Consider the following 27,731-nt stretch of genomic DNA (forward strand, 5'->3'; position numbering starts at 1 on the left):
TACTGCAAGAGTTCATTGCAATGAATGTGACTTCTTTTTTTCTATTGGAGACGTCTGATGCATAGAACCAAAGCCTCAGAAGGCAAGAAAGAGCAATTGGTATGGTTCCGGGTATAGAAATAAAAATATTTTTTTACCATGTATTTTTTAGAAGCTTCAGCAACTTACTGGGGCAACTCAGAAACTCTGCTTATGACTCACAGATATTTTGTGAAAAGGAGATGCTGGCTAGGAAATTCTGGCCTCAAAATCTGGAAGACATTCAGGATGCAGAAGGATGAAACTGAACGTTGTGTTTCTCTAAGACATTAAAATTAACATGAGGGAAATAGCAGAATATATAAAAAACAACCCTCTGTACAATAAAAAGATAAATAGAAATTGGGGGAGGGGAAAATTTCTTCTACCATATATAGGCAATCAGGCCCTCTTTCTTAGGCTCCATTTCTAGGCCCTGCTGCATATATTTCTCTGTACGACCTAATGGGAGACTTCAGTGCAAGCAAATTTACAGAATTTACACCTGGCATTTAGCAGATATAAAATTTCCTCTTCCAAGAATGAAGCTTGGTGGTTGATGTTCTTGGATGCAGCCCTGGCCAGCAGGAGTGAAGCTCGTTCCCTTGGAGTGTCTGGCCTGATGCTGCCGCCATGCCCTAAAATCCTGGGAGCCTCAGAGTCATAAAGTTTTGGCATGTAGAGAGGTTTTGATCTCCACTGAGAGTCACCCCTAAGAAAGCTGATTGTGTAATTCTGTAAAACCTTTATGAACTTTTAGGGCTCAGCACATAGCTAATCTTCACAAGTAACATCACATTTCACTATTTCACTAGGCTCAGCTGCAAAGTCGGTTGCTAGAAGTCAAAAACTACTTGAATAGCATTTAATCAGGGGAAACCTTTTGCAAACGCCTCAGGTAGAAACTGGAAATAGATTTTTTTTCTGCCTCCTATCTGGAGATGGTGCTCAAATAGGCAACACCTGTGCCTACAAAAGCGGATAATACCTGGGGTTGAGCTTAAAGGAGTTAAAACCATCGAGTACTGAATTGCTAGAAAGGTTGGAAAGCGACGGGAAGAGTAGAAGAAAGTAACTTTTGAAAAAAGCACCGTTGGGAACAGCTGAACTTCCTGTTCCGTCCGGATCACTCATGGGAGGAGAGTGTTGTGCAGAGCGGCTTTTGTGCTCTTCCCATGGTCGAAGCAGCAGCTGGAAGGTGAGTTGACGGCGGGTGGGAGGAGAGTCCTGGAAGCAGAGAAGCAACTGGGCTGAAGCATCTCAGCTGCTGCTGCTGCAGGTTCCTTCCCTCCCCGAATTTAAGCCCACTGGGGCTGCACGCTGTGAAACTGGTGGCTGCAGTTTTCCTTCCGGTGGGAAGATTGGAAAAGTCTCTTCCAAGTGAAGGTGGATTCTTTGGGAATGGCTTCCCTCCAGAGGTTGTGGGGGCTCCCATCACTGGAGGGTTTGTGACAGAGCTGGGAGGGACCTTGCAGGTCTTCTATTCCGACGCCCTGATCAAGCAGGAGACCCAACATCATTTCAGACAAATGGCTGTCCTGCCTCTGATTAAAAGCCACCAGGGATGGAGCCCCCACAACCTCTGAAGAGAAAATCTTCCACTGGTTCACTGTTCTTAGTGTCAGGAAATTTCTCCTTAGTTCTAAGTTGCTTCTCTCCTTGATGAGTTTCCATCCAGTTCCTTGTCCTGCCTTCAGGGGCTTTGGAGAATAGGTGGACGCCCCTCCCTCTTTTGTGGCAACCCCTCAAGTATTGGAAGATGGCTATCATGTCTCCCCTAGTCCTTCCTTTCACTAAACTAGACATACCCAATTCCTGCAACCCTTCTTTTTATTTTGGCCTCCAGGCCCCTAATCCTCTTTGCTGCTCTTTTCTGCATTATTTCCAGAGTGTCAACACGTTTTTATGATATGTTGTAAAACATTTTATTTTTTATTTCATTTTCATTTTCATTTTATACAATCACTTATATACTGTGCATAAAAAAAAGAAAAAAGGAAAAAAAAAAAACAAAAAAAAAACCCCACATAACACTTCATTCCCCCATACACCCTCTCCTCTCCCCCTCCAACTTTCCTTTCACCCCTCCAGCATTCCCCTCCTACTTCCCTACCCCCTCAGACATCTCCCCCTCCCTCCATTTCACCCTCCTCACATTCCCTCTCACTCCCTCTTTACTTCTCCCTTCTCTTTCCCTCTTCTCCTCACTTTGGTGTATTCATACAATTCAATTTGTTTTTTACAATAAAAGTAGAGAAAGAAAAAAAGAAAAAAAAAAAGAAAAACGAGCCACAGTATACAAGTGAATTCTTATTGTTCTAAGGATTGAAACTGTAATTCCCCCCTCCCCCCTCCCCTCTATAATCCCCCCTCCCTAACCCCCTTACGGCTTCGCAGGTCCCATGCCCGGCATAGTTCTTTAACAAGCATTTGAGTATAATAAGGTCAGCTAACTTTAAAATTAAAAAAATAAGATAAAAATGAAGCCAAAAAGAAAAAGGAAAAATAATAGAAAATAAAAAATAAGAAACAAAAAAGAAACACCCACACTCACACACAAAAAGAAGAAAGAAACAAAAAGGGTCAATAAACCCATCACGTTAACACAGCTTCCCATTATCTGTAAATCTTAAACAATGTAATTCATTCCAAATTTCGATTATTTTGCTACTTGCAGGGTTTCAAACTATATTAGAACCAGGTAAGTTGATCAATTAGAATTCCCCAACTAAAAATCTCCTTGCTTTGTCTATCTATTCAAACCTTTAATTTATCTCTTTTTTATCCAGGTATCCAAACCTTTCTATAACACCATTAACTCAAATACTTCTTTCATTTTTCATTTCCAACACCTCCCTTTCTATCCTTACCCACCTCCACATATAAATTTTTTACCTTCCACCCTGCCTTTATCCATATCCACATATATATTTTGTCCACATTCATTGCTCCTCCCATGTTTACTCCACTTTCCTGAAGATTCTCCGACCAATCTTTCTTAACCTTATATTGATATAGCAACTCAAACAAACATCAGCTTGCGTTCTAGCCCCAAGTAATCTAATTACACTTTCGCTGCCCTTCCCTCTCCCACACACCTCCCAACTCCGTTCGTTCCAAACCGCAACTCAAAAAGATCACAATTTCCACTCTCTTCGTCTAAGAAAATAGTTCATGCACAATTAGAGTTAGAGTTCAGACAAAACTTCTGTACAATATATGTCCACAATCAGCAACGCTTCTTTCAGTCTCCATGTCTCATCATCGATATGCCACTTTTCCATTTTATCCCAGACGGAAATCATAAAGCTTTAAAAACATCGCTTAGTCTTTATTCTTTAGTCTTCTGCCCTTCCGGAAGAGGAAAGCAACACGCTCCGCCTTGTAGCCACGTGTCTCGCTGTTTGTCTTCTCCTTCTCCCTGTCTCTCCCCAGATCCGGATGAATCAGGAAGTCCCGCCTTCAGGGTCTCGTAGTAAAATTTTCGGGCTTCACAGACGGAGTTAATGCGGTATTTTTGGTTACCAAATGTAACTGTAATACCAGCTGGGACTTCCCATCTGTATGAAATCTGAGAGTTTCTGAGTTCTTCGGTTAAGAAAGCATACTGTCTTCTTGTTCTTAACATTTGAAATGGTATCTCCTTAAAAACAATCAAGTCGTCCCCATCAATTCTCAACCTCTTTCCGTAGAGCCTCTGTGTTATCTCATTTCTAGATTCCCTTGTGGTAAAGTATATTATTATGTCCCTCGGAAGCCGTCGCTGTTTTGCTACCCAAGAATTCTGGCGGTAAATTCTTTGAATCTGCCAATCAAAATTAAGTCCCGGACTTCCCACCAAGCGACTGAAAGCCTCAAAAAATGTCTGTTTCAAATTCTCCTGTTGGTTTTCACGCAGTCCTCTAACACGTATAGCAAAGGCAGTCTTGTTATAATTTAATTTGACAAGTTCTTTTTGGGCAGATTCAATTTCCTGTTCTAACGTTTGAATTTTTGATATCAGATTAAGGTTAGTTTCTTCCAAAAGTTCCAATTTGTCCTCCGTTTCAGCAATATAATCTGTCATGACTGTCATTACTCCGATCATATCCTGCTTTGCCTGAGCAATTTTAGCATCAAATTGATCAGATAAATCCGAAATCAGTTGATTAATCTCCTGTCTGAAATCATTAAGCGTTTTGAGAAGGAATTCTTGTGTTAGCAAGTCTCCCGTGGAGGGTGTAGGAGACAAGGGTAGCGGCTTCATAGCAGTTTTATTATTAAGGAAGCGCTTCTGTTTAGGTTTGGGAGCCATTCCAGAATAAAAATAAAAGACAAGCAATCAAGCGAGCCAAAAATCAAAGTCTGTGCTCCCCTCAGTTAATCTTTTAGCAATTAGTACGGAGAAGCTTTCAGGAGGGTAGGGTCAGCTAGCTGCGTCAGATCAAACACAAAAGCTACGAGATCGCCATCTTGTGACGCAGCTAAAGAAAGAAAGGGAGCCTTTTGCGAAATTGAAGCTGGTATTTTAAATGGTAATAGAAGAAGTTCCTCGGGAATGGTCCCCGCCCGGATTGGCTTTTAAATAGCTTAGCTTTGTCCTGGGGGGGGAGGCAATCTGCCTAGGCTGCAAAAAAGGCAGCGCGGAAAACTGGCCGGAGTAAAGGCTCAGCTAATGTTGAACCTCTTCTCCATTCACAGCAAAAAGAAAAGCTATGAATTACAAAGAGATCCTAACGACTGACCTTCTCCCTGCCCCTTTCTGCCAGAAAGGGGAGATATCTATAGATCTTATAAGATATACGAACCAGAGTCCTGGCAGGAGCTTTATTGAGCTCCCGACGGCGGCAGCTCCTCCCCTCGAAGCCCGTTTTTATGATATGTTGACCAAACTGTGTGCAATTGTCTAAGTGTGGTCTTACTCTTTATAAAGTGGTACTAGTACTTCACATGATCTTGATTCTATCTCTCTGTTAATGGCGCTTAGTATTGTATTGGCTGTTTTGGCCACTGCAATATACTTCTGGTTCATATCTAAATGATTGCCCACTAGGACCTCAAGGTTCCCCTCATAGTTATTACTTGAGCCAAGTGGTACCTATTCTGTACCAGTACATTTGGTTTTTCTTGAATACATGTAAAACCCTTTTTCCCCCTGCATTGAATTTCATTTTGTTAGGTAGGGCCCAGTGTTCAAATCTATTGAGATTCTCTATCTTGAGCCTATGTTCTGAGGTGTTGGCTATTCCTGCCAACTTGCTGTCATTTGAAAATTTGATGCGTTCCCATACGACTCCCTCATCATTTACGAAGATATTAAAGAGTATTAAAGCAGAACCTTGGGGTATCCACTGCTTACTTTCCTCCATATAGATATAGTCTCATTAAGGAATACACTTTGATTGTGGTTTGTCAGCCGGTTATGAATCCATCTGTGTGGATGGATGTACCTATCCCACATTTTTCTAATTTACCAAGAAGTAGGTTATGGTCTACTTAGTGCTTAGTACTGTATTAGCTTTTTTGGCCACTTCAATACATTGCTGGCTCATATCTAAATGATTGTCCACTAGGACTTCAAGGGTCCTCTCATAGTTACTGCTTGAACCAGGTTCTGCCCATTCCGTACCTGTACCTTTTGTTTTTCTTGCAATAAGCGTAAAACCTTATTTTTCCATTCCCATTCAATCCCCTCATCTAAGGCATTTACACAGATATTTAATATCTTCGTAAAAGAAGATACTAAAACAGAACATTGGGGTACCCACTGCTTACTTCCCTCGTATAGATATAGTCCCATTAAGGAATACACTTTGAATGTGGTTTGTCAGTCAGTTATGAATCTATCTCTATGGATGGATATACCTAACCCAAATTTTTCTAATTTGCCAAGAAGTAGTTTATGATCTACTTTGTCAACTACCTTACTGAAATTCAATGATACTATGTATTTGATTGGTCTGTTAATTTAGTCTCTTTGTGTAAGAATGAAATAACATTTCTTTGGAATGACCTGTTTCTGACAAACCCATCTTGACTTCTGGTTATATATTTGCTTGCTTCTAGGTGTTTGCAAATCTTCTTTTCCAAGATCTTCCCAGGTAGTGATTTCAGGCTAATTGGCCTGTAGTTTTATGGATCTATTTTTCTCCCCTCTTTTGAAGATGGGAACTACATCAGATCTTTTCCAATCCACCGGTAGTTCATTGGTGGGTGAAGATCTTTGAAAGATATGGTTCAATGGTTCTTAGATCACGTCTGCCGGCTCCTTCAGAACTCTGGGATGTAATCAATCTGGTCCCAATGATTAGAACTCATCTAGAATGGACAGGTGTTTTCTTAACATTTCTTGCCTGTTTTAATTTGTATTGCTAGTCTGCCTTTTACTGTTCTGTTTTTGGTAGGTTTGGCTATTTTTTCTTTTTGCCTGAAGATAGATGCAAATAATGAATTCAGTAGCTCTGCTGTGTCTCTACTGCCCATCGCTTCCTTGCCACCATCACCCATTAGTGCGCTGACTTGTTTCCCTGACTTTTTTCTTTTTTCTCCACCATCTCAGAAAATTAGAATATTACATGCAATCAATAAAACAAGGATTGTACATAGAAGAATATCTTACCTCTGAAAAGTATAACCATGCATATGTACTCAGTACTTGGTTTGGGCCCCTTTTGCAGCAATTACTGCCTCAAGGCGGCGTGGCATGGAAGCTATCAGCTTGTGGCACTGCTGAGGTGTTATGGAAGACCAGGATGCTTCAATAGCAGCCTTCAGCTCTTCTGCATTGTTCCGTCTCTTGTATCTCATCTTTTTCTTGGAATTGCCCCGTAGATTCTCTATGGGGTTCAGGTTAGGCGAGTTTGCTGGCCAATCAAGCACAGTAATCCCACGGTCATTGAACCAGGTTTCGGTGCTTTTGGCAGTGTGGGCAGCTGGAAAATGAAGTCAGCATCCCCATAAAGCTCATCTGAGGAAGGAAGCATGAAGTGTTCCAAAATCTTCTGGTAGACGGCTGTGTTGACCCTGATCTTAATGAAGCGCAATGGTTCAAAGTCCTCTTTTCTGATGAGAGCAACTTTTGCCAAAAGCACCAAAATCTGGTTCAATGACTGTTGGATTACTGTACAATCCTTGTTTTCTTGATTGCATGTAATATTCTAATTTTCTGAGATAGCAATAGTTAGGCTTATATACCGCTTCGTAGGGCTTTCAGCCCTCTCTAAGCGGTTTACAGAGTCAGCATATTGCCCCCAACAACAATCTGGGTCCTCATTTTACCCACCTCGGAAGGATGGAAGGCTGAGTCAACCTTGAGCCTGGTGGGATTTGAACAGCCAAACTGCTGAACTGCAGTCAGCTGAAGTAGCCTGCAGTGCTGCATTTAAGAGCCAAGGTGGCGCAGTGGTTAAATGCAGCACTGCAGGCTACTGCTAGATCAGCAGTTCAGCGGTTCAAATCTCACCGGCTCAGGGTTGACTCAGCCTTCCATCCTTCCGAGGTGGGTAAAATGAGGACCCAGATTGTTGGGGGCAATATGCTGACTCTCTGTAAACCGCTTAGAGAGGGCTGAAAGCCCTATGAAGCGGTATATAAGTCTAGCAATAGCAATAGCAATAGCAGTAGACTTATATACCGCTTCATAGGGCTTTCAGCCCTCTCTAAGCGGTTTACAGAGAGTCAGCATATTGCCCCCAACAATCTGGGTCCTCATTTTACCCACCTCGGAAGGATGGAAGGCTGAGTCAACCCTGAGCCGGTGAGATTTGAACCGCTGACCTGCTGATCTAGCAGTAGCCTGCAGTGCTGCATTTAACCACTGCGCCACCTTGGCTCGTCACTGAGATGGTGGATTTGGGTTTTTCATGAGCTGTACGCCATAATCATCACAATTATGACAAATCACGGCATGAACTATCTTGCTTTGCATGTAATGAGTCTTATCTCATATATTAGTTTCACCTTTTAAGTTGCATTACTGAAATAAATGAACTTTTGCACAATATTCTAATTTTTCGAGTTTCATCTGTACATGGTAAATTTGAGGTTTGTAGGCTTTACGGTTCTGGAGATTTTGTGAACGCGTGAGTGGTATTTTGCTTTTATATATATAGATTTTCCACTATTTCCCACACTCCTTGCATTGTTTTCTCCTTTAGGATTTTTATCCATGAAATTTTGCTTAGGCTATGAATTTCTTAAAATCAGCTCTTCTAAAGTTTAAGACACTTGTTGGATTATATTTTATTCCTTGTGTTTGCATTATATTGAATTCCAGTAAGGTTCCGACAACTTCAACTCCTTCTATCGCTTCTCTATTAGTAAGAATTAGGTTGAGTCGTTTTTCCTCTAGTTCCCTCCTCCACCTTTTAGATGACAAAATTGTCAGCTAAATTGGTTAGGAATCTGTTCAATCTCCTACTTGCTGTAGAGTTTGTCCCCCAGTTGATATCAGGGTAGTTAAAGTCTCCCATTACATGTTTTTTTTTATATAGTTTTATTTTTTCATTTTCGTAGCATATAATCACATGTATACTATTACATAGGCAACATCGTATTGTATTATTAAATGTTTAGGTCAATTCATCTTACCATCAACTCCCTAAAACAATTATTGGCTCTTCTGCTCTCCATGCATCATATTTGCACGTTCTCCATCACTTTCTTTTCCCTCTCTCCTATCCCTCCCTACCTCCTCTCTTCCCTCTGACCCCCTCTCCCCTCCCTCCCTCCTCTCTTCCTTCTCTTCTCTACTTCCCCTTCCTCTCTCCTTTTCTCTCCCCTTTCCACTCCTCCTTTCTCTCCTCTTCCCCCCCTGCCCTCTCTCCTATCCCTCTCTTCTTCCCTTTCTTCTCCCCTCTTTCAGCTTCTGAGCGAGCTCCCTTTTATGATGATGGTACCAGCTGTTAAAACACTGCTGCTCTGACTTGGAAGAGTTTTACAAGGTTACACATAGGTTCACCATGAGATCTCTGGTTAAGGATATATTTCAAAGGAACATTTGTATAAACAAATGGTGCTTTACTTCTTATCACTTTCTATAAACAAACTGTGAGACTTTAAAGTTCCAGACCAGGATAATCAGTAGTGAAATTAAAAGTATTTTGTTTTTAGTACTCAAGTTTCCAGTCTTCGAGTAGCAGTTATCTCTCTCTTTATTGTTACAATTGTTGCAATTCTCTTTGTTCTTTTTGTATCATTTAATATTCCAAGTTTTTAAAAAAGTCAAATTCTTACATGAAATAGAGAAGAAAGAGTAAAAGACACATGTAGTGATGAATAAGGAGACGTTTAGCCCGTAGGTTGTGAAAGTAATAGTAAAAATTTTAGAAGAAGAAAACTTGATCCATTCATTTCAAACAGTTTGCATAAATTCCATCCATGAAAGTAACATTTAAAAATTAAGATAACACGCTGACCAAAACCATCCAAAGCTTAATTCCGCAGTTTTTTTACTTCAATGTCTTTACAATAAGTATGGTATTTCCTGTCCCATCCACGTATTAACCTGGTTCAATTGTGCTTAATCCATCTTTGGTTGCATAGGTAGTCCTCACTTACCACTTCTTCTCTGAGCCTTCAAAAGTTACTATGGCACAGTAGAAGCAGACGAGCACCTGGTCCACAAAATTTTTGGTAATCCTAGGACTTGTTCCGTGACCGCATGTCAGCCATGACTGTGGTTTTGAAGGTGCAGGAAAAGGATTGCACCAATTTGGGTTCTGCCAATAGTTGCATATTTATGATGGCGGCGGCATCCCACACTCATGATCCCCATTTGTGACCTTGCCAGCTACCTTCTGACAAGCAACATCAGTGGGTATACTGGCAGAAAATTGCAAGCCACAGTCATATAAAATTGCCTTTAACAACCCACAGTAATTAGCTTAACAACTACAGAGGAGCAGATGTAAGTTGGCACTGTCATGTGACATGATGCTTAATGATTAAGCTGCTTAGTGACATAAATATCTGTTCCAATTGCCGTAGGTTAAGTAAGGACTACTTGAACAAGGATGTCACCAGAGAGGTTGTAGACAGAATTTTGGGCCCTTATTTGCACTGAGGACTTCCATGAGCAAAAGTGGTGTATACTTTTCTTTCTTTTTTCAACTCATCTCTCATCATTTTACAAAAAATTAAAGTTATATTTTTCTTTGAATCTTACAGGTGAACAGGATGCCAATAAGAGCTCTCTGGACAACTGTAAATAACAATCAATGTTGAAAAGGAAGAAAATCAAGCCAGAAATCAAAATATTTTCCATTCCCTGCAGAAAACCATACAAATCTGCTCCTCCTCCAGCAGCTGTTTGAGAGAGAAAGCCAAGAAAGAATGAGCAGATTATGCAGAACTCAACGATATATTACATGAGAGGTGAAGGGGGGTTATTTATAATTCAGCAAAAGAGGAAATAAAAACCTGGAAGTCTGTTGGGAGGAAAAGATCAATAGTAAAGTCATATAGAAGAGACAATAATGCAGGTGACAGTAATGTGAGGAAGAAGACTGCTTGAATAAAAGTACCATTAAACAAGGTATTGTTTACTGAATGTGGCAAAAGCTATGCTCACAACAGCTCCCTTGTGGTTCATGGAAGCATCTCCACACAAGAAGGAAGCCACAAAAGTGCTCCCAATGTGGTAAATGCTTTAGTGAGCATGGCAACATGGTGCTGCATCTGATAACTCACAGGGGGGAGAAAACATAACGGTGCAGATTGTGTGAAAGTTTCATTAGAAATTTCCAGGTCTTGAGACCCTAAAGGACGCATACACAACAATAGAACCATTTGAACATCCTTTCTATGGGAAAAGTTTCACTGAGAATTCCATCCTGATGAAGCACCCGAGGACTCTCACAAAAGTGAAACACTTTGAATGTCCTGATTGTGGAAAAACATTTAGTCACAATTTCAGTTTGGTGATTGATCTGTAGATTGACTCCAAGGAGAAACTGTATGAGTGTTTAGATTGTGGGAAAAGCTTCATTATAAACTCTATTTCACCAGAGAACTCACCCAGAAGAAAAACCCTTTGAATATCCTATTTATGGGAAAGTCACAATTCCAGCTGGTGATACATTAGAAGAAAATGCTTTGAATGTTCTGATTTTTGGAAAACTTTCAGTTATAATTCCATCTTGGTGATACCCTAGAGGAATCATAAATGAGAAAAACCCATTAATTGTCGGAGAAATTTCTGTCGTAATTTCCACCTGGTAAATACATCAGAGGATTCGCTCCATGGTGAAATCTTATAAGTGTCAAGATTGTGGGAAAGGTTTCATTAGAAATTCCCAACTCCTAAAACACAAGACCACACACATAAGAGAAAAAACATTTGAATGTCCTGACTTTGGGAAAAGTTTCAGTCGGAATTCACACCTGGTGATACACCAGAGGACTCACACAGGAGAGAAACCTTTTGAATGTCCTATCTGTAGGAAAAGCTTTAGTAATTATTGGACCCTGGTGACACACCAGAGGTCTCACACAGGAGAGAAACCCTATGAATGTCCTGATTGTGGGAAAAGCTTTCATCGGAATTCCCATCTGGTGACACACCAGAGGACTCACACAGGAGAGAAACCCTTTGAATGTCCTGATTGTGGGAAAAGCTTCAGTCAGAATTCCAACCTGGTGAAACACCAGAGGACTCACAAAGGAGAGAAACCCTTTGAATGTCCTGATTGTGGGAAAAGCTTTAGTGATAATTCCTCTCTGGTGACACACCAGAGGACACGCACAGGAAAGAAACCCTTTGCATGTCCTATCTGTGGGAAAAGCTTTAGTCACAATTCCAACCTGATGAAACACCAGAGGACTCACACAGGAGAGAAACTCTTTGAATGTCCTGACTGTGGGAAAAGCTTTCGTCGGAATTCCCATCTGGTGACACACCAGAGGACTCACACAGGAGAGAAACCCTTTGAATGTCCTGATTGTGGGAAAAGCTTCAGTCAGAATTCCCATCTGGTGACACACCAAAGGACTCACACAGGAGAGAAACCCTTTGAATGTCCTGATTGTGGGAAAAGCTTTAGTGATAATTCCTCTCTGGTGACACACCAGAGGACACACACAGGAGAGAAACCCTTTGAATGTTCTGATTGCGGGAAACATTACAGTCATAATTCCCACCTGGTGATACACCAGAGGACTCACACAGGAGAGAAACCCTTTGAATGTCTATCTGTGGGAAAAGCTTTAGTAATAATTCCTCTCTGGTGACACACCAGAGGACACACACAGGAGAGAAACCCTATGAATGTCCTACCTGTGGGAAAAGCTTTAGTAATAATTCCTCTCTGGTGACACACCAGAGGACTCACACAGGAGAGAAACCCTTTGAATGTCCTATCTGTGGGAAAAGCTTTTGTAAGTATTCCTCTCTGGTGACACACCAGAGGACACACACAGGAGAGAAACCCTTTGAATGTCCTACCTGTGGGAAAGGCTTTAGTCAGAATTCCTCTCTGGTGACACACCAGAGGACTCACACAGGAGAGAAACCCTTTGACTGTCCTGATTGTGGGAAAAGCTTCAGTCAGAATGCCAACCTGGTGAAACACCAGAGGACTCACACAGGAGAGAAACCCTTTGAATGTCCTGATTGTGGGAAAAGCTTTAGTGTTAATTCCTCTCTGGTGACACACCAGAGGACACACACAGGAGAGAAACCCTTTGCATGTCCTATCTGTGGGAAAAGCTTTAGTCAGAATGGCGTCCTGGTGATACACCAGAGGTCTCACACAGGAGAGAAACCCTTTGAATGTCCTGATTGTGGGAAAAGCTTTAGTGTTAATTTCTCTCTGGTGACACACCAGAGGTCTCACACAGGAGAGAAACCTTTTGAATGTCCTATCTGTGGGAAAAGCTTTAGTCAGAATTCCAACCTGGTGAGACACCAGAGGACTCACACAGGAGAGAAACCCTTTGAATGTCCTGATTGTGGGAAAAGCTTTAGTGATAATTCCTCTCTGGTGGCACACCAGAGGACACACACAGAAGAGAAACGCTTTGAATGTCCTGATTGTGGGAAAAGCTTTAGTGTTAATTCCTCTCTGGTGACACACCAGAGGACACACACAGGAGAGAAACCCTTTGAATGTCCTATCTGTGGGAAAAGCTTTAGTCAGAATTCCAACCTGGTGACACACCAGAGGTCACACACAGGAGAGAAACCCTTTGAATGTCCTATCTGTGGGAATAACTTTAGTCAGAGTTTCAACCTGGTGATACACCAGAGGACTCACACAGGAGAGAAACCCTTTGAATGTCCTATCTGTGGGAAAAGCTTTAGTATTAATTCCTCTCTGGTGACACACCAGAGGACACACACAGGAGAGAAACCCTTTGAATGTCCTGATTGTGGGAAAAGCTTCAGTCGGAATTCCCACCTGGTGAAACACCAGAGGACACACAGGAGAGAAACTCTTTGAATGTTCTATCTGTGGGAAAAGCTTTAGTCAGAAATCATCCCTTATTGCACACAAGATAATCCATATGAATAAAGGTAGATGAGTTTATAGACTGCTTGAATTGAATTTGTGATCTCCCATTGAAAGGATAGGTAAGAAATTGATTGTTCGAATTTTGTGCTGATTCATTTTGCTCAAACATTTCTCATGATTAAAGTTGCAAGTGGAGTGAAAAGTCTAACTGCTATTTCTGGTTAACAGCAAAGCTTCTGGATATTTCCTTTTCCAGAATTAGAGGAATTCTTCAAAAAGGAATTTTGGATGGAGTTTTTTTCTGTTGATTATGGAATTCCCACATGTGGAGTTTCAGTCTTCTACCTTGGTTTTGCCCGATTTTCAATCACAGAATTCCACAGCCCGCATAATGATTTGATTTAGTGATTTATTGACATTTGTAGGCCGCCCTTTTCCCTGAGGGGACTCAGGGCGGCTCACATAAATCAGGGAAGGGGAAATGCAGACAATAACAAAGACACATATAATAAAAGCAATAACCAACATGCATTCATCATTCGGGAGGGGCAACTATCTTCATCCCCAGGCCTGACGGGCTAGCCAGTTCTTCAAGGCTGTGCGGAAGGCCTGGACGGTGGTGAGGGTACGAATCTCCACGGGGAGCTCGTTCCAAAGGGTCGGGGCAACTACTGAGAAGGCCCTCCTCCTTGTAGTTGCCAGCCGACACTGGCTGGCCGATGGAATACGGAGGAGGCCCAATCTGTGTGATCTTATTGGTCGCAGGGAGGTAATTGGCAGAAGGCGGTCTCTCAAGTATCCAGATCCACTACCATGTAGGGCTTTATGGGTGATTAACAGCACCTTGAAGCGCATCCGGAAGTCGACAGGTAGCCAGCGCAGCTCGCGGAGGATAGGTGTAATGCATAAAAGTAGTCCTCAAGATTTAACTATGATGGGCTTTGAATTAAGTGTTTTAATCAGCTGAGAAACAATTTGGACACAGCTTGCATGGGCTGCGCGACAAGCTATGTCGTATCTGGTTGGGAGCAGCTGCAGGAGAAGTCAGATTGAGGTGCAACAAGTGTAGGGGAGGCTGCCTGCAATGCTCTTAAGCGGGTAAAACATTCCCTGAAATTAAGACCTGGTGCTTATTTTGGGGCCTAAAAGAAAATAAAACTGGGTCTTATTTTGGGGAAAACAAGGCTATGTATATATGTATAATCTGTCCCAGCACTTCCAGGTATATTTAATGATAACTCTGCAATTCTATGAACTCATGATTGACCCAAGTCAAGAAATAAATTTCATAACTGAATGGGTATTTGACATGTATATTGAAAATGTAAATAATTAATGTAAGGGGTTACGTTAGCATTTTGGCATCTTTGCCTTTTATTGTAATGGATGCCTTTGGATCTCTTTTTTTTAAAAAAGAGAAGAAGGCGGGGCTTAGCAGTGAGAAGACGGAGTTTCAGGCTATTCCTGAAATTCCCCTATTCCGAAGGAAATTGGACGGGGCGTTTCGGACCCTAGCTGTCCCGGAGAGACAGTGAAAGGTTAGGGGAGATCCAGTGACCTCAGAGACGTTCGCAAGTCTCTGGGGGGCTTGGAATTTAACCCCTTTTGCCAGTTTCTTCTGGATTAGCTGCAAGCTAACCGAAACTGCAGGTTGCCCCTAAGAATGGTGGGAGTGGTTTCAACTGGTAAGCTGATTTTATTACTCAAAGAGATACGGTCTGCATTAAAATTTAAGCTAATTGAAACCAAAGAACAGAAGAATCTAGTGGCGAATTGGTTTTTTTATGGATTTATGGCCGGTGGTTACCCTATTTCTTAAATGTTTTAAATGATATTTACGTGGATAAAGGAAAGATTACTCCAACATTCCCTCTGGCTCTCCTTAAGTGGGCTGTAAACCAATTTACTACAATTTGGCTTCTTACAATCTGACACTTTTATTGCTTGGCTGTGTTGGTCTAAGATCAGATAAGATAGCACAGCTCTCAGCGTGTTCTTACTTGCAAATATCTTAAAGCTTCTAACTGCGTCACAACATGGCGTCTATACATGCTTCAAATGATTCGTTTCAAATGATTTTCTCCGCATTTCAAAAGTTGTTTGACACATATGAAAGATTTGAAAAAAAGCTGGACTATTTAACATTAAAATATGAAGAAAAAAGTGAGAACGTTGAATGTTCCTGAAATACAAATGAAGAATGTCAGAAATGAAGTTTCTCAACTTGCTGACACGCCGGGCGTCTGGTTTACTTCGGAGGGAGAAAGAGATGCAACGCTTGAAAGGGGGGCAGCCATACAGAAGATTTATTTCAAAAGACAGAGCGCAGGAGGAATGAGAAGCATTAAAGAATCTATACTTTATGAAACATCATTTGCAGAATTTTCGATACCACCCTTGAGAATTAAAGACAAACTGAAAAATGCAACAAGCCTAGGACAACGTTATTATTACATCAGAGGCATCCTAAGCAAAAAGGTATTCCTGTTTGGACGTGCTTATAAAAACATTTAGTAAACCTGTTCCACGAATGGCAATAGGACTAAGGAGATTTTGTTATTGGAGAGACATAGGCTTGTAGATGGAAGAATACAATTTAAAATTAGCTAAATCTAATTACTCTTATTTGTAATAGACATAGCTGAATAATAATTGATATTGATAGTAATGTATACAATGTGGAGTTGATATGATAAATAATAATTGGATATGAAAAGGGAAGGTTGGAAATATTTTTGGACCATATACAAAGGTTATTAATCACAATAATTATGACTATTAAATATATATATATATATATATATATATACAGTTAAATGTTAACTAATATGGGGAAAATGTTACGATATACGATATAATTACATAAAGAAGGGAGAATGATAATAAACCATACTGCATGGAAGATGGAATTTTTGGTATTAAATATTATGGATGTTCAGCTAAAACAGGATATGAGGATTTGATGTTAATAGAGGATTTTACAAACAAGTTAATGAAATGTCAGCATGTGGTTATGGATTAAATCTTTGGCATATTTAAGGACGAAGGATATTTAAATAACTGTAGTCAACTAAAAGTGGAGGTATAATGATGTCAATATGGTAAACATTTGAGTTAAGATATTTGAATTAATATGAATTAATTGAAGAGATGCACCAAAACATGTTGTAACCAGCTGATATACTTTTTTTATAATATATACCTGTGTTCTTTTTTTTTCCCCTTGCCTTGTTTTTTGTTCTTTTTGTCTTCTTTTTTTTCCCTTTTTTTTCTTTTCCCACTGTTGTGGGCATGTATCGTTTAAGAAACAAAAATTATTATTATTATTATTATTATACAATTGTATCACAGCGGCCAGTTGTTTCGCCGGATTTGGCATTGGTTACTAGTCGGGCCCCACCCAGGGGCCTAGGACGTCGTAACGTATTTTCGTAATATGCGTGCAGATCCAAGCAGTGCGGCTTTTTGCATTTGACTGATGGTGATTTTGTCAATTTTTAACTGTTTTAAATGTAATTCCAGTGCTTTTGGAATAGCACCCAGTGTGCCAATTACCACTGGAATTACCACTGCTGGTTTGTGCCATAGTCATTGAATTTCGATTTTTAAGTCCTGGTATCTTGCGATTGTTTCATGTTCCTTCTCGGCGCCCCTGCTATCACCTGGTATTGCGATGTCTATGATTGTGACCTTATTTTTCTCAACCAGTGTGATGTCTGGTGTATTATGCGCCAGTATTTTGTCGGTTTGTATACGGAAATCCCACAAGATCTTGACCATCTGATTTTCTGTGACTTTTTCAGGCTGATGTTCCCACCAGTTTGTTGCTGTTTTAATATTATAATTTTTGCACAAATTCCAATGGATCATTTGTGCTACTGAATTGTGCCGCAATTTATAATCAGTCTGCGCGATTTTTTTACAGCAGCTGAGTATGTGATCAACAGTTTCATCAGCTTCTTTGCAAAGTCTGCATTTGGCATCATCAGAGGATTTTTCGATTTTGGCCTTAATGGCATTTGTGCGGATAGCTTGTTCTTGCGCAGCCAGGATTAGTGACTCTGTTTCTTTCTTTAATGTACCTGTTTTTAACCATAACCAAGTTTGTTCCCTGTCCACTTTATCTTTTATTTTTTCCAGAAATTGACCATGCAGTGCTTTGTTCTGCCAACTCTCCATTCTTGATTTTATCACATCTTTTCTGTATTCTTGTTTCGTCTGTTGGGCCTTCAGTAGATTTTTGTTCTTTACTTCGATTAATAGATGTTCTTGACTTTCTTTTAAATAATCAGCCAGTGCAAGTTTTTCTTCTTCAACTGTTTGCTTCACTTGTAATAATCCTCTGCCACCTGATTTTCGGGGCAGATATAGTCTATCAGTATCACCACGTGGATGTAAACTGTAGTGCATTGTCATTAGTTTCCTGGTTTTTCGGTCCAAAAGGTCCAAATCAGCTTGTGTCCAGTTAACTATGCCAGCTGTGTATCTTACAACTGGTATTGCCCAGGTATTTATGGCCTTGATTGTATTTCCACCATTCAATTTAGATTTCAAAATTTTCCTAACTCTGTTGGTGTACTCTCGTCTGACAATAGTTTTTACTTCTCCATGCTTGATGTTATCCAACTGCAGAATGCTTAAGTATTTGTAGGCTTCATTTTCTTTGCATTTAATTAGTTGACCATTGGGCATTTCAATTCCCTCACATGCAGTGATTTTGCCTCTTTTTATGGATACAGTGACGCATTTTTCCATGCCAAACTGCATTGAAATATCGGTGCTGAATACTCGGACTGTATTTGTCAGTGATTGGATTTCTATTTCTGACTTTCCGTAGAGTTTCAAATCATCCATATATAGTAAATGCGAAATTTTTTCAGCTTTTTTGGCTGTTTGGTAGCCTAATTTCATTTTTTTTAAGATTACTGATAGTGGGATCATTGCGATGATGAAGAGAAGAGGTGAAAGTGAATCACCCTGGAAAATTCCTCGCTTGATATTAACCATTCCGTAGCTCTCATTCCCTACTGACAACTCAGTTCTCCATTGTTTCATTGCCTTTTCAGTAAAGGATGTAATATTTTTGCTAATGCCAGTTGTTTCTAAGCATTTTATGATCCAACTATGTGGCAGTGAGTCAAATGCCTTTTTGTAATCAATCCAGACCATATTCAAGTTCGTTTTTCTGTTCTTACAATTTTCTAATATCATTTTATCAATTAGAAGCTGATCTTTTGTGCCCCTGCTCCTTCTTTTGTTGCCTTTTTGCTCTAGTGGCAAGATGTTGTTTGTTTCCAAATAATCCATCATGTTATCTGCAATAATGCCTGTGAGTAATTTGAAGGTTGTTGGCAAGCATGTTATTGGTCTGTAGTTTTCAGGTGTTGTTCCTTTAGTTGGATCTTTCTGAATCAAGTATGTTTTTCCAGTTGTCAACCATTCATCAATTTGGCCCTTTTGTAAAATTTCATTCAGTTGCCTGGCCAATATTGCATGTAAACTGGTCAGATATTTGAGCCAGAAACCATGTAATTGGTCCTTTCCAGGTGATGTCCAATTCTTTACCTTTTTAACTCGATTTTTGACCATCTCAGTTGTTATTTCTAATACTTGCATTTGTTTGTTGCCAATGCTTTTCTCAAAGTCATGTATCCACTTTGCTTCCTTGTTGTAATCCTTTGCATTTTCCCACAATTCTTTCCAGAATTCAACTGTGGCCTGTTTTTCTGGTTTTTCACTTTTGGTGTCACCATTTACATTAAGACTTTGATAAAAACGCCGTTGGTCTGATCGAAATTGCTGATTTTGTTTATATTGGATGATTCGTGCCTCATATCTTTCAATTTTTCTAGCTGTTGCTGTTATCTGCTGTTTTACAATCTCTACAGCTTCATTGATGTTTCTTGTATCCAATCTATATCTCCTAATTAGCCGATCTATGATTTTGTTGTTTTTAAGCCGTTGCTCATGCATGTTCTTTAAGTTACTAGCATCTGCCCTTAATTTTTTTATTTTTTGTTCTAAACGGATTTTCCACTTTGGCTTTGATGCTTTTTCTGTTGTATGAGTAGGTACTTTAATTTTAATGCCTAGTTCATTAGTGACTATTACAGCTGCGCTGTACATTAACTGGTTTGTTTCCAAGATGGATCCCGGTTCAATTGTTGAAAACACTGCATTAACCATTTTCATGATAGGGGCCAAAATTTTCTTCGGCACAGTTTTTAGTGATGGTAAACGTTGCCTTTCCTCATTAAGCAGAAAATGCTCCATGATCTTATCCTTCAATTCTTTTTGTTTTTGAGTTAGTTCATCAGTTGGTTCAGTGATAACTGGTTCTAGTGGTGGCGATGTTATTTCCTCCCCAAGAGCTTCTTCTGGGAGTTCTACTATAATGTCTTTAGTTGTGTCTTGAATATCAGTTATTTCCGCTTGTGATATTGTTTTTTGGGTTTTGCAATTTGCCTGAATTTCCTCATGTTCAACTTCACTAAACACTTTATTCCGTATAATAAATCGCCTTTGATCTGCTAGTCGTTGTTCACTAACATTTGAATCTGGATATTGTTGTTTCCATAATTTATACATTCGCTTTAAATAGCCTCTTTTTTCTGGCTCTGAGTTGTAGTCATTATGGCCATTATGGCACGGTTTTCATCTGCACTATATTTTTGTCGTTTTGTTGGCTGGTCCACTTGTAGCCCACTTGTCGACGGATGTCCAGGGACCCCAACATCTGCCGCGGCCCTTGTTAACCCGCGCGACGACCGATGCGGTATGGAATTCTTATTTGTTTTTTTCACCATATTGTATGGGTTGGCGGGGGTTTTTTTACGGGACCAGATGCCAACCTGATCCCAACCTTCCTCCTTTCTCATCCGGGCTTGGGACCGGCAACGGCGGAGTTGTTATTATTATTATTATTATTATTATTATTATTATTATTATTTTAATAATAATTATAGTCAAATGAAAATGGATAAATGATGATGGTGACATGAATGAATATTTGAGTTAAAATGCTCGAGTTAACATGAATTATGTTTGTTGACTGTGGAAGAGATGCACGAAAGTCTATTTGTAACCAACTGATACACTTTCTATAGCATGTAAAGAAAGATGTTGTATTTGTTTTAAATTAAAAATTATTTTTTAATAATAATAATAATGATAATAATAATAATAAATTAAACTTTTATGTGAATCTTACAGGCAAAAGAATGCCAAAGAGAGCACTGTGGAGAACTGAATCACAAGCAGCATTAAAATGCAAAGGAAACCAAGGCAGCAATCAAAAACATATTAATTCCTCTGGAAATCCCCAAAACTCTTCTTCCCCAGCAGCTTACAGATAAGGAAGACAAAACCAGGACAAGAGTTTTGAGCTGGACAAAATATAGTGTATCTGGAAGAAACGTATCAAAATATCAAGGGGAATAATTTCCTAGTTCAGAAAAAGAGGGAAATGATCTGGAAGTCAGTGGAAATGATAAAGGTCTCTTGGACAGCCAGATAAGGCAGACCATAATTCAGGCCTCGTCCTTTGAGGAAGGAAACAGTTACTTGAATCCATGTTCCATCCAACAAGGGATTGAGAGTATTTTTGATGTCCCTGAGAATCTAATAATGTAAGTAGTTGAAAAGATCCATACATCTGCCTATTGTGGGAAAAGCAAAGATTGTAGAATTATGCTCGAGGGGATCCACACTGGAGAAAAGCCATATCAGTGCTCCCAATGCAGCAAAACCTTTAGTCAGAACGGCTTCCCAGTTGTTCATGGAAAGGCTCACACTAGAGAAAAGCCCTATCAGTTGTCCCAATGTGGCAAAAGCTATAGCAAGCAGGCCAGAGAACTCACACAAGAGAGAAACCATATGAATGCCCAGATTGTAAGAAATATTTCAATAGCAATAGCAGTTAGACTTATATACAGCTTCATAGGGCTTTCAGCCCTCTCTAAGAGGTTTACAGAGTCAGCATATTGCCCCCAAACAACAATCCGGGTCCTCGTTTTACCCACCTCGGAAGGATGGAAGGCTGAATCAACCCTGAGCCGCTGAGATTTGAACAGCCGAACTGCAGAACTGCAGTCAGCTGAAGTAGCCTGCAGTGCTGCATTTTACCACTGCGCCACCTCGGCTCTATTTCAGTCGAAATTCCAGTTTGGCAATACACCCGGGGGTTCACACAGGAGAGAAGCCTTTTCAATGTTCTGACATTGGGGAAAGGAATGGTATTTGGGAGTGGTTGGCACAGCAAGTCAATATTCTTTTTGTGCATGAAGATTTTGCTCTAGGGTTATTGTTTTTTTTAATGGGGGCAGAGGTTGGCAATGTCTGGGGAAGGAAAGGAATGCTTTCCACAAAGCAAAGGCTGGTTATGGGAACAGGGAGGCCTAAGCTCATTGGGCTGGAGATGTTAAATGTCAAAACATTGGCTGGGCTTCTCATACTTATTGCAGCAGCCACAATGCGAGGAGCTGCTCTTTCGGTACACACACTGCAATTCCATGGGGTGGGGCCATGCCCCCTCAGTCAATTTCCTCACTGAAGAGGTAGCAGAAAAGAGATTTCCAAAGCCCAACTCCTGACTCTGATTCACAAATGATGGTGCCCAGTTGCCCGTTAAAGCAGAATACGTTGCATTAATTATCCACTGCATTAGTAGGAGTCCCAGGATTCCTTGTGTGCAATTTCTGAATGCTAGAAAGTGACATCAGATATCTAAAAAGAATTGGCACAGAAAATTGCACACTATACATTTCTTTTCTATATAACAGAACTTCTGTCCTGGCTGCTAGACCTTCATGGGTTGAAAGCTTGTCACCCATAAAGCCCTTCATGGTAGTGGATCTGGGTACTTGAGAGACCACCTACTGCCAATCACCTCCACTCGACCGATTAGATCCCATGGATTAGGCCTCCTCTGAGTTCCATCTGCCGGTCAATGTCGACTGGCAACCACGCGGAGGAGAGCCTTCTCGGTGGCAGCTCCGACCGTATGGAACGATCTCCCCGTGGAGATTCGTACCCTCACCACCCTCCAGACCTTCCGCACAGCCCTTAAAATCTGGCTATCCCGTCAGGCCTGGGGCTAAAGACTGTAACCCACCCGAATGGTATGAATGTTGTGCTTTTAATGATGTACTTTCTTACATGTTAAATGTTTGTTTCCCCCCCCCCCTTTCGAGTTGTAAGCCGCCCTGAGTCCCCCCAGGGAAAAGGGCGGCATATAAATAAACTTCTCAAATCTCAAAGCTCTCCTTTTTGGGGCCACTGCCATAATCATTATGAGAGTCCTCTGCTGCCTCCACCAGTGTGCTTCCCCTTGTCCGAGTGGCCTGAAAAATCACCTCCCATTTCAACAGACCCCAAGTACAGATGCCAGGCAAATATCCCTCGTGACATTCTAGGTATACAGAAATACAGAGACCATTCTAATAGTGTGTACATCGGGCAATATATGTAAGTACATGTAGCCCAAAAGGGGGGAATTGTGGCAAGCCCCGCCGTCACCCAAGAATGAAATATTTTGAGGAATATTAAAAAAGGTAGAATATTCTATTTCTCCAAAGGAGAAATGGAGAAACATGTTTTTAAAGGCAGAAAGTAGCCCCCAGTCTTTCCTAATAGCCTACAGCAGATGCTCATTAAGAAATCCTGAGTCATATTCACAAAGAAAATACCTTCACCTCCAGGTGATGGGATTAAGGACAGGACATGACCTTAACCCAGATGCCCCGAAAGTTTTTAAATGTGGCCAATTCATGGACCCTCAAACTTTGGGGGGGGGAGGGCACGGACCAGCTGTGTGGGTGTGGCTAGGTGGTCATGTGACTAGATAGGCCAATTCAACAGTCCTTTGAACAATGCACACAATATGGTGGAAAATGTTTCATTTCTAAAAAAGCATTGTGCTGCTCTTTAAACAGTTTTTGAGAATGAAAGGGCTTCTTTTAAGGCTGCTTGGAAAGATGGTTTAATGGTGGACAGGACCACAGGTTTTGAGGCCCTGGGGAAAATGAGCATATGGGTGTGTGTGAGAGAGACAGATGTATATTTGGTTACAAGCATTTGTGCCTCACCGCTTTCAATTGTGTATAAGATCACAGATTATCCATCAAACATACATAAATATATCATTATCATTGTACTTCATATTGTTCAGTTGCAATTGGTGTTTCTTCATTTTATACAAATGTTCTAGAAATTAGCAATATTTTTGCAAAGAACTCTCCAACATTTTATATTTGTGCATCACTTTTTCCAATGGTATACCCATAATGTATATTATTTGTTCTGCCCCAGCAATGCAGATAGCTCGGGGCATGCAGTTAAACCCCACGCTTAGGACATTCTTTTCATCAAGTTTATTATCAGGCATTCTTAATAGCAAAACTTATAGTTCAGTGTTAAGATACTTCTGACTTTCCTTGATCTGTCCCATCACGTAGTGTAAAAAGTCTGTGGTTTCTTATATCCCTCGATGAGCGGAGACGCGTTCTGCCCCATCCCAGTTAACAAAGGGCGATTCAGAGAGTGACCGGTAATAAATCACTTTTCCCGGGCAAAATACCCACTGCCCAATCAGGGAACACAGATGTGATCACATGTTATGGAACTACATTTCCCACAAGGCAGTTCTGCCTACATTTCCCATAAGGTGGCTGCATTTCCCATGAGGTAGTTTCTTAAAGGAGACAGTTCTTAATTCCTACATTAGCTATATACTGTTGGGACAGCACATTATTGGATATGATAAAGCTTCAATAGTTGAGAGCCAGACTGGAATTTTCAAACAATATTGCCTTTTGATATCCTAATTTAGTAACAAAACCTCCCGAATATAGTGTCTTCTAAAATAGCCCTGTGTTTTAGTTCCCTTATACCATAGAAAAGCATGCCATCCCAACAAACCAAGTCTTCTGGCAGTGGCCGCTCTGGGCGTACGCTCTATGATTGTTGTCCAGCTGCCGGCAGAGCATACAACCACAGGCGTACGCTCAGAGTAGCCACTACCAGAAAAAGCTATGTGGCGGCGGTGGCAGCATAGGTGCCCTGGCTCTGTGGGGAGAGTTAGGCCAAGGCATTGTGAGGCTGGGAGGCACGTGAGCGAGAGGGGAAGCCGCACGTGTAACCACCTTCTCCAGCCATGCAGAGCGCCATTCACTGGCAATTCAAAGGGGCCAAGCCACGGGAGCTGGGCGACGGCGAACAGGTGCTCACACGGCTTGGCAATACCCCTAGGTCAGTGAATGGCGTTGTGTCCGGCTGGAAAGGGGGTTTGCCGGGTGGCTGCTCGTGTGATCTCTTCATGGCTGCTGTGTTGCGCTGCTGCAACAGCAACAGCACAGCCATTCGCTCATGAGTCTGTTCCCGGCTCTTTGGGAGCCCGCTCGCAAGAGAGCAGCCGCTCGGCAACCCCCTCTCTTCAGCTTCCCACAGGGCCATTCACCAACCTAGCGGTTTCCCAAAGGCGCCAAGCAACGGGATCACCTTTGCCTACCCCCGGTTCCCGCGGCTTGGCACCTTTGGAATACCACTAGGTTGGTGAGCAGTGTTCTGCCTGGCCGGAGGGGGGTTGTGCAAAGGGGCTTATTTTGGGGGGGGGCTTATATTTTTGCCCACCTGAAAAATGTGGCAAGGCTTTAGTTTCAGGACATGTTGTATTTTTGGGGAAACACGGTATTTCCCTTTTAAGAATCTTCATTTAGCCAAATTGGTTTTTCTTGCTTCATCCCTGAGCAGAGTCCATTTCTCACATACCTTGGTCCATGTGCCTATTCTTCATTCCTGTCTGGACAGATAATTTTTCCCAAATCCAGGCCTCCATCAGTCTCCCTTGGGGAGATTTCACTGGGATCCTAGACTCTGAGCTTCCCATTTCCTGGTCTGTTCTTCCCACTGTCCGCGACAAGAGTCCAAGGCTCCACTCTTTTCTTTTACTTGGCTCCCTTGCAACTGTGGAATACACCACCCTCAACAGGTGAACGTACCTTCTAACCTGTGGCCAGCCCTCAGTTTTTCAGGCCAATGGCCTGGGAGGATTCTGTCCACCCAAATTACTCAGAGTATGGGTACCTCCTTTCCAGAATAGGGATCTGCTCAGTGATTCTCAGCCAGTCACCCAAGAATGAACCTCTCATTTGCCTTTTAACCCCTTCCCACGCTCTCTCTCCCTTTTACCCACAGAAGGTCCTGTACTCTGGCAAATCCCCCATGCTCTCCAGACTCTGTTGGTCTTTCTGCAGTTAGGAAATGCACAGAGGGAGCAAGATCCAGAGAAGGGATTTTTTTCTCAAGCACATTCACTCACAGAGACACATACTTTCTTTCACCTCCTGGGCTTTTAAAGTTAACATTTAGAGGTACTCACCTTTCCAAACAGCCTTTGAACTCAACATTCAAAGCCCCTTTAATACCTTTGTTCCAAATGGCCAGGGTGTGGGAAAAATCCACCCACAGACTCAATGGGTCAGTGCCAGCAAGGGAGGCTTACCCAGGTCAGGTTAGTTTGGAGACCCATCTGGGTTGCCAAATTGTTGGAAGAAATGTCCATCTGGGTTCAGGTCCAAGTGGAAAAAACATTGGAAACATGGACCCTGCTTGGAAAGATGGTTTAATGATGGACAGGACCACGTGGTTTGAGATCCTGGGCAAAATGAGCATATATAATACATTAACATTACTATCTATACATAATTGTTAGAAGTTGAAAAGTATTATGTACACCTAAACAATATTATTACTAGTATTGTGTATAAAGTATTGACCCAGACAATGCACTGTTCACCAAGCAGTTAAAAAAACCATAAATAAAATTATTATTTTTAAAAATCTACCCCAGTGGGGACAAATTATATTTATCAGTCATGGATTTGTGATTTTGGGGAGGGAATAAAGTGGGACAGTAAGATAGGAAAGAGAAAAAAATTTGGAAGAGCTTATGGCTTTGCTGGATACTGCAAGAGTTCATTGCAATGAATGTGACTTCTTTTTTTCTATTGGAGACGTCTGATGCATAGAACCAAAGCCTCAGAAGGCAAGAAAGAGCAATTGGTATGGTTCCGGGTATAGAAATAAAAATATTTTTTTACCATGTATTTTTTAGAAGCTTCAGCAACTTACTGGGGCAACTCAGGAACTCTGCTTATGACTCACAGATATTTTGTGAAAAGGAGATGCTGGCTAGGAAATTCTGGCCTCAAAATCTGGAAGACATTCAGGATGCAGAAGAATGAAACTGAACGTTGTGTTTCTCTAAGACATTAAAATTAACATGACGGAAATAGCAGAATATATAAAAAACAACCCTCTGTACAATAAAAAGATAAATAGACATTGGGAGAGGGGAAAATTTCTTCTACCATATATAGGAAATCGTGCCATCTTTCTTAGGCTCCATTTCTAAGCCCTGCTGCATATATTTCTCTATGTGATCTAATGGGAGACTTCAGTGGAAGCAAATTTACAGAATTTATACTGGGCATTTAGCAGATATAAAATTTCCTCTTCCAAGAATGAAACTTGGTGGTTGACGCTCTTGGATGCAGCCCTGGCCAGCAGGAGTGAAGCTCGTTCCCTTGGAGTGTCTTGCCTGATGCTGCTGCCATGCCCTAAAATCCTGGGAGCCTCAGAGTCATAAAGTTTTGGCATGTAGAGAGGTTTTGATCTCCACTGAGAGTCACCCCTAAGAAAGCTGATTGTGTAATTCTGTAAAACCTTTATGAACTTTTAGGGCTCAGCACATAGCTAATCTTCACAAGTAACATCACATTTCACTATTTCACTAGGCTCAGTTGCAAAGTCGGTTGCTAGAAGTCAAAAACTACTTGAATAGCATTTAATCAGGGGAAATCTTTTGCAAACGCCTCAGGTAGAAACTGGAAATAGATTTTTTTTCTGCCTCCTATCTGGAGATGGTGCTCAAATAGGCAACACCTGTGCCTACAAAAGCGAATAATACCTGGGGTTGAGCTTAAAGGAGTTAAAACCATCGAGTACTGAATTGCTAGAAAGGTTGGAAAGCGACGGGAAGAGTAGAAGAAAGTAACTTTTGAAAAAAGCACCGTTGGGAACAGCTGAACTTCCTCTTCGGGATCAGATGAGGAGAGTGGTGTGCAGAGCGGCTTTTCTGCTCTTCCCAGGGTCGAAGCAGCAGCTGGAAGGTGAGTTGCGGGCGGGTGGGAGGAGAGTCCTGGAAGCAGAGAAGCAACTGGGCTGGAGCATCTCAGCTGCTGCTGCTGCAGGTTCCTTCCCTCCCCGAATTTAAGCCCACTGGGG

General features: G+C 41.2%; 2 protein-coding genes and 1 pseudogene across 3 annotated transcripts in view; all 3 read left to right on the forward strand.

Moving 5' to 3' along the window:
• The first annotated feature begins 1,116 nt into the window (after positions 1–1,116).
• Positions 1,117–13,555, forward strand: LOC148047589 (uncharacterized). The gene is given in 4 exon segments (XM_087711756.1): positions 1,117–1,216; positions 10,165–12,103; positions 12,187–13,411; positions 13,413–13,555. Coding segments are annotated over 3 exon segments (2,196 nt in total). The 5' UTR covers positions 1,117–1,216; positions 10,165–11,238; the 3' UTR covers positions 13,519–13,555.
• Positions 1,153–27,731, forward strand: part of LOC148047590 (uncharacterized) — a 37,040-nt gene continuing 10,461 nt past the window's right edge. The window contains exon 1 of the mRNA XM_087711648.1: positions 1,153–1,216. The gene's annotated coding sequence lies outside the window, so the exon portion shown is untranslated. The remainder of the gene's footprint in view (positions 1,217–27,731) is intronic.
• The window catches only part of LOC106548984 (uncharacterized), a 95,102-nt pseudogene continuing 94,933 nt past the window's right edge, over positions 27,563–27,731 (forward strand). Inside the window, exon 1 of the transcript XR_015696156.1 lies at positions 27,563–27,616. The product of XR_015696156.1 is annotated as an uncharacterized LOC106548984 (transcript). The remainder of the gene's footprint in view (positions 27,617–27,731) is intronic.

Source organism: Thamnophis sirtalis, unplaced genomic scaffold, assembly GCF_051295495.1.
Source record: "Thamnophis sirtalis isolate CommonGarterSnake01/CBP01778 unplaced genomic scaffold, rThaSir2_p1.2 scaffold_3, whole genome shotgun sequence".
Taxonomy (NCBI): Eukaryota; Metazoa; Chordata; class Lepidosauria; order Squamata; family Natricidae; genus Thamnophis; species Thamnophis sirtalis.